General features: G+C 40.9%; 1 protein-coding gene across 2 annotated transcripts; it reads right to left on the bottom strand.

The window, feature by feature from the left end:
* Positions 1-319: 319 nt before the first annotated feature.
* MPPE1 (metallophosphoesterase 1) lies at positions 320-9,178 on the bottom strand. 2 transcript variants are annotated; one of them, XM_009284097.1, is made up of 9 exons: positions 8,792-9,178; positions 7,826-7,934; positions 7,400-7,503; positions 6,761-6,841; positions 4,749-4,857; positions 3,748-3,819; positions 3,514-3,636; positions 2,585-2,725; positions 320-559 (listed from the first exon to the last, which is right to left on the bottom strand). In XM_009284097.1, exons 1-9 carry the CDS (start codon positions 9,064-9,066, stop codon positions 509-511), a joined length of 1,065 nt encoding a protein of 354 aa, XP_009282372.1. In that variant the 5' UTR covers positions 9,067-9,178; the 3' UTR covers positions 320-508. The 2 variants fall into 2 exon arrangements, with proteins under 2 accessions (XP_009282372.1, XP_009282371.1); XM_009284096.1 differs by lacking the exon at positions 320-559 and adding an exon at positions 686-1,165.
* Between the last annotated feature and the right edge of the window lie 3,425 nt (positions 9,179-12,603).

Below are 12,603 nucleotides of genomic sequence, written 5' to 3'. Positions count from 1 at the left end.
GCGGTTCGCTGCGCTGCAGCGCGGCCGGTGGCCTCCGCCTCCCCAGGGAAGAGCTAGTGCAGTTCAAAATGTGACTCTACAGTAAGTTAACAGAACTTGGCGGCCCTGCAGGAATCTAAAATAACGCGCATTCCTACCCCTGTCTGTCCGAGGACCGAGGGCCAAGGCATAGGATAATGTTACTGCAGCTGTATTTGACCTTCCTTCTTGCAGAAGATCGGCAACTGGAGGGCCCCTCACCACACAGATCTCTGGGATGCAATAGGGCCCTCTTTTTTTAAGCTCATCATAGCACATCTTTTTAAAAATAGCAGCTTGAGGTGTCACCCTAACTTTTCTTTAAGCAGGTTTCAAGTGTGTATCAGCAAACTGGATCCACGAGCTTCTTCCCGTTGTTGTCTGGTAGACGATAACTGCAAATTGTAGTCAGCTAACAATTTAACGTGCCAGGAACTGGAAGATTTCTTGTCCCAAACCAGAGTCCCTTACATATGACATCCTAAAAAGGTTACGGAAATCCGCATCTCTCAGTGCTGATGTATCTAGATTCTGCCTGACCCTAACAAACGGAAGTATGACATGAGAAGGGCCATGCAGCAATAAAACAGAGAAATGTTTCCAGTTTGCAGGACTGAGCCTCCACCAGGGTAAGACACTAGTGCAGATAAGTGATGAGGCTATAGGATTTACATAATGTACAGTTACACTTTTAATATACATATTTGATACAAAAATTATAGCAGGAAAAGGACTCATTTGATTGTAGAATACAGTATTTTTGTACAGCATGAAACGTTCATTTCAGTTAATTATTTATCCTGTAGTAGTCATATCAGCTGTATAGGACTTCTATGGTATGTGTAAATGCAACCTGCCTTCAGACTAGCAATCAAATTAGGTCATTTGCTGGCATGAATATAGTCTGATGTTTGACTGTTCTCAGCTTTGGTATTTCAGTGACTGAATGCAGATGTCTGGCTCTTCATACTGCTTTATGCTTACTGATTAAACGCTGAGCAAAATAAAATGGTGGCGTGAGAAGCTGAAAATGAGCTAGTATCAGGATTACAAGCAGAGCACCTGCTGCACAGTATATAGTAAAGACTCTGCTCTCATACGGAAGGAAGCATTTTTGGAGGGAGAAGCGAGTTGGTGTTATGCTGCCCTGGAAAAGAAACGAAGACCGTCACTTTGCTGTTACAGTGGGTCCTGAATCAGGAGTAACACCCCAGCGGTCAGATCTCCAACTTCTAAATTCTGTGTTGGGTGGCAAGGGTTGGGGCCAGTTTCCTAGTACCAGTGCCTTCTCCAGGGGGCTGAAGCGTCCGTACCTTGCGGTGCTGGGCACTAACTGGAATATTCACCAGGCCAACATTAGCCCAGAGGCCAATCTTCCCTCTACTCCATCTAGCGTAAATAGAGAGCTGGGCTCCCCATCTGATCTGCCTTCAAGAGAAGCCTAACTTTAGCTGCTGTAAATCCACCTGGAAGGAGCCTTCCCAGGCTAAAGTTAGGGTCTGTGAATGTGCCCCTTCCTCCCCCGAGCCCTCCTCCTACCCAGTACATGCTGCAAAAACACGTTGGCTAATCCAAATTACGAACATGAACTTCAACGACAAAGAACTTCATTGGGTTTTGGCTTGACTTTGCAGTTCAAATTAAAGTTTACAACGGACCGAGGCTGAGTTAAAACAGTAGTGAAGACGATGCAACTTTAATTAGCCAACCTCTTGTTTTGCAGTGAAGGTGCACTGTCTGGCGTGTGCAGAGAGCATGTGTAGTTTGAAGGCAGCTACTCTCAGGAATATGGAATAAACAGAACTACTTTCAACAAGAAATAGTAACCGTTGCATAAAACGAATTTAAAAGTTTGGGGTTATCTGCGTATCGAGCAGCCTAAACTCAACAGCAGTAGAAGTACGTGAAAGATTTCCCCTCCCAAGTCTCAGACTACTCAGTAAACAGATCCTAGGTTTTGCTTCTTACTCCAAGTTTCTAGGAGTTCTGTTTTATTTTTGAACTGGGAAACGAATTGATTTACCTCTAAGGATATACTGAGCACTGGAACTGCCTGCGAGAGCATAACCAACACGCTGTATAAAATGTGAATTGGAAATGAGGAGGCAGACTGTTGGCATGTGACAAATGTTTTCACTGTGTGAAGCGGTTAATGCACAAGTTTGAAAACCATGATCACCGTGCAAGAGTTTGAGGTGGAAATGGTCTTGTTTTCAGAGCTGGTAAATCAACCAAGCCAAACTAGTCTTTCTACTGTTCAGTGCACAATACTGATTATTTTTACAAGTCAATAGTTTACAACGCACCCTCTTTATAAGAAGATGTTAGATGCTTGTACCCAGATACTAATTAGATCTTTAACGGCATTGCTTTGTACCACACAGCACATGTGGCTCCCACAGATGTACTTTATAAAGTGGATGCAGTGTACTGAGTGGGTTGGGTGGGTAGGCAATTTTTTTATTTTTTGTTTTTACAGGTAGAATCAGTTTTAAAATATAGCTGACTGCCATGTTGATTTATTTATGAAAGTTATCTGACAAAAATAAAAAAAATTAAAACTTACCATGATGAAACTAGGATTGTTTCTATTCCTCCAACTGAATGACGGGACGCTGATTTCTGGAATTTTCCCAGCGTGCAGCACTTCACAAGCACTATGGGTATGCCCACTGAGAATCAAACGGGGATGAAACCACCATATCAGCTAGAACACAAAACGGTAAAGCACAAAAATTGAGTCATAGCTAAAAAGAAATTGAGCTTAAACCCCTTTTTTTTTTTCTTCTAACAGAATGAAATGATGGCAATTCTAATATTCTTACACAGCGCTTTGTGTAAACTTCTGTTTTCCAATGAGACGTGTTGATACTGTAATAGTAATCATACCCATTTGGCCCTCATCCCAAATTTTTTGTGGCCATACGGATCAGAAGAACAAAGGCAATAGCGTGCTGTTGACATCACAAATAGAAAAACCTCGGGTTTAGTAAAGCAATGCTTTTTTCTTGGCTAAGGGGGAATCTTGTACTGCCAATCCTGAGTGAAGACATGTACGCAGAAGGAAACAAATGCTGACCATTAGATTTTTAGGGAATACTTTGACTTCACGTTTTCCTGTAGTTACTAATTCAGCAAAAGCAGTGCCTTCAAAGGGTTGGAAGACAGTGGCTTTCTACTAGGTTTGTCCATAATCTACACAGTACATGAAGTACAAAACGCTCAACTGGAGGTAACAGCACCGCAGCAGACTTAAGAGCGCCGGGACCTATGGCCTGTACCTGGGAAGCCCTGCAGAATCAAGGCCGTGATCGCGATGATCCTCAGGGGAGCAGCTCTAACAAGCAGCTTCTCAAAGGCCTCATTAAAGCGGGAGCAGCTGTGGTCTGTTTGTCTCGGCTAACGTCCTTTCCAAAATTTTTTAATCTACATACAGCTCCACTCGTGTCCCCCTCCCACCCACCCACCGATACTCAAGTTCCTAATATATCAAACCTTTTGTGATGCTTCTTGAGACAGTACGTCATACTTTTCTTTAAATGGGATGTTCTTCTCCTCTGGAGGAGCAGAATCTTCTCCACTGCATTCAGCATCACTTTTCCGATAGAGAGGGTAATGCTGGGAGACATTCAAAGCAAGGATCAGTTGCTCACGGTCCAGCCTTTCTGGAACAGTAATAAATACACTAAAAACACGTCAACATGTTGCCTCACCCCACCTCTAACGCACCTGTAAAAGGATGGGTTCTGAAGCTGGAAGCTTTTCCACATCACTGCACCTTTTGTTGGAATGATTCGGTTTCTGTGAATAAAATCAACCCATACGTATTGTCTTCACCTATGTGTACCATAGGGGTGGGGAAGGGAATTAAACAATAGCTAGGTTTTGAGGGGTTGGGGGTTTCTTCTTGTTTCGTTTTTTGCAAAAAGCAGCATCAGCTCAGAGTACAGTGTTTAAATACTGTCCGCTGTATAAACTTTTAAGAGCCTCTACTGTGGATGGAAGGGGAAATGCTGTAATTCCCCTTTCTCTATAAGCTGTAGATACGGTTGCGCTCTTTCTGAATGCAGAAAGCAACAGCAGAATCTCACTGCACAAACAAGGCAGAAGAGATTTAGGGCAGCCCAAGAGAGAGAGCAGTTAGAGTCTAGCAATTTTTCCACTGGGAGCTGGTTTCCTGATTGACTGCCGACCCAGTCAATCATGCTGCCTACCGTGCGTCCAGTCGGCCTATGAAAAAGGGAAGAGGAATGAAACACAAGAAGCAATTGGATTTGATGAAACAATACTACAATTAAAACATTACTAGGCTATCAAGACAGGACTCCAGTAGAATCAGAAAACTAAAAGAATAGGCTAGTTTGAAGGATATAAAACAGAACAATATGCATAAATATAAATGCAGGGATTATTATGTCTCTTAAGTCAAAGGCGGGTTACAGAACTTCTCCTGCCATTCCCTGGAACAGAGGAAATGACACCCTCAGTTTGCTGGCAGCACTGACAAGGAAGTTAACACCATTAACACAGAGCAACACAGTTAATAGTTAAGTAAAAATGGTAAGAGGCAAATGGGGAGAAGAAAGATTTGCTAACAAGCTGCAATATGAATAGGAAGCAGATTTTTTTCAGGAGACTCTTAGTTATATCCTGACTGTTGCTGCAGTATCAGTATTCGCATTGCAGCAGCCGAGTTGCTGGCTACGATCAGATCTTTAATAAACTCTTACCTGCTGGGAGCAATTCAGTTTGTGAGAAAGCGCCGCAAGCTTTGCCTCTGAGGTACGGCAGACGGCACAGCCATCGCCCTCCATGGCTACGCTGTTCACTATGACAAAGCTGGAAAATACCAGGGAGCGGGCAAAAAGAAGGGAAGTGGGGAGGACAGGAAAGCATTTGCTATTCATGCACGTGCGTGGGATAAACTTTATTTTATAAAATGCAAGTGGTCCAAAGTTGGGCACAGCTCAGCAAAACAGCAGAACGTTAACAGCTTCCGAAATCACGTGCTAGAAACCCTCTTTTGAGTATCCATACCGTAGCCATTTCTCTGCCTGGTAGGCTGCTTTATAATCAGTTGTTAATTAGGTTGCACAATATACCGTATGCCATGCTTCATGTTTACACTTCAAGATTTTTTTTCTGTTATAACAGATACTGAAGTGGTATTCTAGTGGAATGTTAGAAGCCCACTAAGGTGAATTCTGAGGGAAAGGAGAACTTGCTTCTCTCCCCACACACATTTTAGACCTCAGAGACCTAATTTTAGACATTCGATTTCTTCAGCACAACTGAAAAGCAAAACAGCACTGCATTTGGCTGGCTACCCTGAACAAACTTAGTTTCGTACTTTGTGGTGTCTCACACAGAAACAGGATTTTACTTGTAATAGAAAAAGATTTCCCTGTAGATTTCAAATCAACTTTGAACTTCTGCCACAAGATTCATACCTGTTTAGTCACTCATTCAGGACTCAAGAGATATATTTCCTGTTCAATTCAGTCTGTTTTACAGACGTACATGAGCTGAATGCCCTCCCCTTAAGAGATACTGGTCAAAACAAAAAAAAATTTAATTCTTTTTATCAAATTAAGCTGCTTTTATACCATAGATTGGTTGTAAAATCGTTTATCTGGGAACGTTTCATTAATAATGCAGCTGATTTCAGTTAACAAATATGATACTAGACATACAATCTGCAACTGCATGCAAGAATTCTGCTGTGCTGTTTTATCAAAGGGGACACGGAGATGTTCCTTAATAACTATTTTTTAAAACAGCTGAAATACGTATCTAGAGGACCCCCCATCTGCATGATAAACAATATCATTATACTGAGCATTCACGAAGCCGATAGCTCTTCCTAAAAAAGACACGCCATTTCTAGACCTGTTCAGAATATTTTTAATGTTTGCTTAATTAAGGGAACCAGTGTAAACTGGTAGGTTTTGAATTTTACATTTGCATGAGTGATGATAACCTGATGGCATACATGCCAAATGCAGACTGGCAATGGGTCTTCCCTTCGTATATCTGAGATTTAAAGACAAATGCCTTGCCACAAACCCACTACTGCTTTCCCTCATCGGGTTCCTGCATGGTATCTAAAAGTAACAGAAGGGGACACGGCAGACAGCTGCAGCCACAGACACACAACGATGAGAACAAGCTCTGTAACAAGGTCTACTCTAAGCCAAAACCAGCTTGCGCATTATTACCCCACCCTGTGGAAAAACTGTGGACAAGCAACTGCTATGTTCCCAAATTCCTCAAACAAGAGTTAAGTTCTGCAGACTAAAGAAGTTATTAAAATTAATGAAACTCTTAACTTGTAAGCACAGAGGGGGTTTGTTTGTGTTTCTTTACTGAATCCTATTCTTCTGTTATGTTTACAGCCATGGGTCATTACCAGCTGCAAGGAAGTAAAAAGGCAAACCAGAGAATTTGATCCTGACTCCACAGTACTTTTCCATTTAAAAGGAAATTGTTACAATTCACCTAGCTCAAAGTACGGCTTCCACTCCGTATCAAACTACAGGTTTGTACAAAGCGTTTGATGTTTAACACATCACAAGCTAGATACAAAGTTTAAAAAAAAAAAAAAAAAAAAAGCTCTAAGTTAAGCATTCCCATACTATTTCATTAGCAATTCCACTTCCAGTTCTCAGTTTTCATCACTCGGGCCTGCTAGCTCAGTAATCACTACTCTAAACATTGAAAAAAAAAAATTAAATGTACTCACTTTATTCCTTTTCGAGTTATTAGCTTTCCTGAAGTAAAGTTGAAAACCTTTTCAAATCGATTTACCTTGTAAGTAGTCATTCTGTGTCACAGAGCAAAAATACAACTGAGGTAAGAAACTGGCATTGTAAATCATCTGACACAGGCGCTTTACAGTTTGTAGACCATGCAGCTTGCTGCTCCATTATCTAGATTGCACATTCATTCAGCAAACTCACGGGGATGCTCTGACACCCATAGTGTACTCCGTCCCAGTCACATCAAGGTAAGCACAGCCATCCTACAGAAGCACAGCAGAGCGAGGGCGCTTACGCTCCTCTAATGCTGAGGTAATGGGAAGGGGAATGTGCTCAGAAAAGAGGCCCAACACACGGAAAAGCAGCTTCAAGACTTCTCTGCCAACGCAGAAAGACCGGCTCTGGACAACTTTACATATGCTCAGAGAAGCACAAAAGTAAAACTGTTCTAAAATGTATTCTTAGGGTGCATTGTGCACAGATGGATACCTTGTAAGACCTCGCTCTAAATTACAATCCCTTCTAATTTGGTTATGATCAAAAACTTTCTGTATAAACACACAAGAGGTCACGCAGACACAAAACCAGTTACTGTATGCATTCCTTTCGCTGGCAAGACTTACTCATAATGAAATCCAATGTCATGATTCCCAACGATAACCACTAGCTCAGTAGAAACTGGATACTTAAACATTTTCCGAAATCTCCTGACATCATCTGCCCATGCCTGCATGAAAAAAATAAATGGAGAAATTAACGCTGTTCGACAGTATCGAAGGTGACCACTAGTATATAATACAGAAGCGCACACTCAGTGAGACGTTTACATTTTATAAGTTTTATATGAGGGGAAAAAGTGCCAAGATACTACCAAAAATGAAGGAGAATCACAACATTTCAACTCATATCTAAAACACTAGAAATTCTACCAGTAGGACAACTATATTAATATTAAACAAAGCCTTGCATACCTAGCCTGCTTTCTTCTGCCATCCATTTCCTTCAAGAAATCCTCGTTTTTTGAAATAAGAGAGCTGTTGATGTCATACCTGAGGTGAGCTCCATTTTCCTTCATCAAAGACATCTCCCAGAATAAAAACAATATCTGGCTGCAGTAACCATAAGGCGGTTTGGAAAGATCTCTCCATTTGCCATTCCCTGAAAGGAAAACACATACCCAGTCATCACTGCCTAACTCCTGGATCCTCAACTCTGAATACACAAACACAGCCTGGCAGGAACGGGAAGATGGCTCCTACACACTGAAAGCACTAATATGGAATTCAAATTAAATACTTAGAAATCAGGTTTAAGTACAATAGGTGCGTCTTACCTGGTGGGTCATTCCACTACAATACAACCAGCACCAACTCATGCAAGAATTAATACCAGCTTGTTGAATTTTCATTATAATTCCATTAAACAGCAATTAATCAGAACAGTGAATTATTGCACATGTTTTACTACGCTATTGTTTCTGCAGCAAAAGTTTATAATGTTCATATCATGGTAGAATTCGTACTTTCTTTCAGCATTCTGCTTTTTCTTCTTTTGGACTAACAGCCATGGCTTTGTAGGCATAGGATTGGATTATCTTTGTTTTTAAATGTGATTTTGCCTCCGATTCTTCTACTAGAGAGACAAACTTCTACCAGCTTCCTTATCTCTGCAATTAAAGGTATCGACTATTGGGACATCCACGTTATCTGGCTCATTTTTAAGGCATTCTATAAAATAGTTACATACTGGAAAAGACTATCGGACCCATCGAAAATGCTCAGGCATCTACACCCACATACCACCCGAACATTCAAGACTGCACTGCCTCAGTAAGTCCCATTCATTAACCTTTCAACGCTGGTTTACTACCCAGCGCAGATCCAGATTGGCAAGTCAAAGGCAGCATGCACGCTTCTTACGAGTACCACAACATTGGTTTTAAACATCTGTCCCATTAGCTACTATTAAAAACTCTAAAACCAGGATAGAGATTATTCAAAAAAATTAATTAATACCTTCTCAGCTTATCCAGCCAATGTCCTTTGATTTCACCAAGTAGGTGAGTATCAGCTAAAATTACGGCCTTTAGGACTGAAGTTGAAGTCTCTTTTTTATCCATGTGAGCTCCACCTTTCACTTCTGGCCATCGACATTGAAAAATTACCACATAATAAATTAAAAATTCACAAAATATTAACACTGAGCTGACAAAGCACACAAGTTTCAGCAGGAAACAAAGCCTCTTCTTCAAAGGAAGACTCTTCACAGTGGTCGAGCTAGAACTCAGCATTGCAGTACCAGCATAAGACTCTTTCACAATGGCTCAGTTCTCCTCTCTCAGGTGAAAACGGTAGGGGCTAGTTAAAGGATCACGTTGGGCTTTGTCTCAGTACAAAATCCCTGTGGAGAAAATACAAAATAAAATATTCATTAAGCCAGCATTCCCTGTAAGGCCTACAGTGTTAGCTTCTCGTCACCCTGAAAGATTTGGAACCGTGTAATTGACCTAAAAAGCAAAGTTGGTCTTCTCCTTCAGGTACACAGACGGCTATGGCGCTGAGCATAGAACTGTACTCTCTCCTACCAGGCCCAAGGCAACCAGTTTAAAGCCAGCCAGGATCTTGGTGCATGATGTGTGTTTTAAAACTATATAGTGAAAACACCGTGAGTAGGGGTCAAAGGTAGGTAAAGACAGAGCTTAGCTTGAACAGCAAAAAAAAAAAATCCACTAGGATCCATATCATCCTGGCCACCGCAATGCCACGTGCAATCACTTTCTGGCACAACTCACATAACATGACTATGCCAAATCAATGCAATTACCACCTTTAATACGGCTCATTGTAATAATCTCCAAGAACAAAAAGCAATTTACTATCCCAGAACAAGTTTACCAGAGCTTTCCAGGAATACAGATACATGACTAGTTAACTACTGCTGCTTCATTTCTAACAAGGGGACAAGAAGAAACATTTAAGCCTCGGAAACAGAAACTGTGCTACAGCTGAAGAGAAATGTGGAAAAATGAGCCTAAGTTGGTAAGCTTACTGTATTTACTGATTTCTTCTACCCTGGATAGTTTGTAACCCAAACAGGGAACTCTACCCCTTTTGAAACTACAATATTAGTTTCTGCCATTTTAAAGGCAGAAACAAAACAAATGTCTTCACTCCAATAAGCCACAATTGTAACAGGGCTCATTGATTGTTTCACTTGTTTACAGGCATTTAACAGAAATTCATTATTTCTGGTGTAAGAAGGAAATACCCACACTTTCACAGTTCTGTTTCTTCTACAGTCCTTGGCAGAAACACTTTTCCAGTGTAAGTGCCCATAAGACACAAGTATCCCACCTGAGAGGACAGGGATACTAGCCCTACTTTCAAGTAAAAGCACTCGGGTTTCACGCGCAACCTCTCAGGGTTTCAGTCTGAAGAGTACTGCATGTCTGAAAGACCCACTTTTTAAAGGTAAACAGTGTAGCATGGTCACAGTAAAAGGGACTCCAGGAGAGCTATAAAAACGTTACTTCACATGCTCTTGAACAAACTTCTAGAGAAATCCACAAAGAAAAGTCTTCTCCCTGCCCAAGAATGGGACTGCAATTTTGCTTTCTACAACAGAAAAATTCCAACATAGGACTAACATCCAGGATGTTAGCAATTACTGAACACAGTACTCAGACAGTGATTAGCAGCCAATGTTCATCTGAATTGACCACATCTGATTAGAACTGTGAATACTCGGTACCTTTGAATATTTAGACCCTAAATATTAGGAACACTAGGACAAAATTACAGAATCACACAAAATTAGTGGATCTTTTCGAAAATCCTGGTCTCAGTTACATGCAGAACACAAAACAAAACTTAAATTGCTTTACTGCCCTATGCCTTAGCCCATTTGATTGATGTCTCATGGAAATCGAAAACTGACATGTGACTATTATCTTATCTTTCCAACCAAAACCTCTATTTGATAATAGCCACTTATTTTCAAACACGAGCTTCCCATATCACCACTACAAAGTACTTATTCAAGACAAAGAACTATTAGTCTGCATCATGTATCATTTCTAATATGCATTATTTAACGTTAGCATGACTAATACCTAACTGCATGCAATTCAGTTCTAACTAAACTTAGTTTAGCAGGAGAAAGCCACCGGCCAGACGTCACAATTTCACAAAACAGAGGAACTACACATAAAGGCTGATTAACTTGTTTAATATTAATCTCATCTGCACTTTAACTAGCAATAAAAATCAATGAGACTTTGCTTGTACATCTAACAACACGGCAAGATTAAAGCAGAAATGTCTGTTCAACAGATACAGCAACAAAGACAAAAGACAGGTAAATTCTTAACTAAGCACACAAATTCATATGGCCTTATCCTGCACAAACTGCACCTACCCCAGAATTTGGAAGCAGACTTTGGTAGTCCTAGATAGTCTCCTCTTCCAACAAAAATAGTACTAATTTGAACCGAAAATGCCAGTAAGTTGTTTAACTTGCATTAGGCATGTCAAAAAAAAACCAAACTATAAAAACCAAAAAACCCTATGACTCTTCTTATTCACAACCTACACAAAGCTTAAAACAAATAAAACCTGTCATTTTGCTATCAATATCTATGCATTCTCTAGAAGCTTTTCATTATTTTTCACACATCAAATTTCTTCAGAAGCTGTCCAAACAGCTACAGAGCTGCAGCAAAAAGCCAGTGTTACATATCGGGGCGGGGGGAATCAGGTCTTCAGAAGTAAAATGACCCCATCAAATGCAAAAAAAACCTCAAAACCTGCAATTAGCAGGAAAGAAAAACATCTTCAAGGCAAACCCGCCATTTTCAAAAGCCACAAGCAGCAACTGACACAATCAAAACCTCAAACAGAGCCAGTCATTTCTACAAACATTCCCTGTCCCGGCATTTCTGCTGCTAGCTGTTACTATTTTGGGAGTGTGCCGCAGATTTGGAAGATGCCAGAGGTCTCCCATCTGCACCCTACATCTCCAGCTTTCCTGATAGTGAAAGAAAAAAGGAAAGAGGCAAGAAAAAAAAAAAAAAAGAAAAGAAAAATCACAGAAAGTCAGTGATGCAGAACAAAAGACAACTCCGACTACTGGCTGACAGAAATCCCTGCCTACCTCGCTCTGCCACCTGCCAGCCCATGGCTGCTCACATCCCAGCTGAACTGTTTGCTCAGGACTGTAGCTGCACATCTCTGCGCACCAAAGTAAAAGCAGTTTAACCGGAAACCAGGCACATGCAGTAGTAATCCCAACCTCACATACGGGTACCCAAGGACCGGAGACCCACATCCTCTCACACGTGATGGCAAGGTCAAAAATAATGCTGTCAGACTGCACACGCGCTGCAAGATGGAGCTGTGGTTCAGCATGTTGCTGTACAATACATTGCTACTATTCCTCCTTGCATGGCTGATTATTAAGATTAGACTAGAATCTGGTTTCTTACTAGAGCGTCAGGATCTCAAGTTATGAGAAAAGACTGAAAGATTTCTCGCTGTTTCTTGTTCTAAACACATGGGAGTGGCCTGACGCAAAACTGATTTTTAAAAGTTTTAAAAGCTCATCACAAAGGTAAGATCAGTATTTTCACCATATTCGTTATTTTCAATTGTTTGGCCAGAGAACACACTCTATAATGGAAAACTGCTATCTTCAGTAGCTGGCAAGCAGCAAAATTCTGCTAGTCACGACAATTTTGTATTCAGTCAACGTATACATTCTTTAGGCAGGGGAGAGATAACCTTGAACTTTTCCTCATCAGCCTGTGGACGAGGACAATTACTGATTCATT

This window comes from Aptenodytes forsteri, unplaced genomic scaffold (assembly GCF_000699145.1).
Source record: "Aptenodytes forsteri isolate BGI_AS27 unplaced genomic scaffold, ASM69914v1 Scaffold229, whole genome shotgun sequence".
NCBI classification, from domain to species: domain Eukaryota; kingdom Metazoa; phylum Chordata; class Aves; order Sphenisciformes; family Spheniscidae; genus Aptenodytes; species Aptenodytes forsteri.
This window is presented reverse-complemented; position numbering and strand designations above follow the sequence as displayed.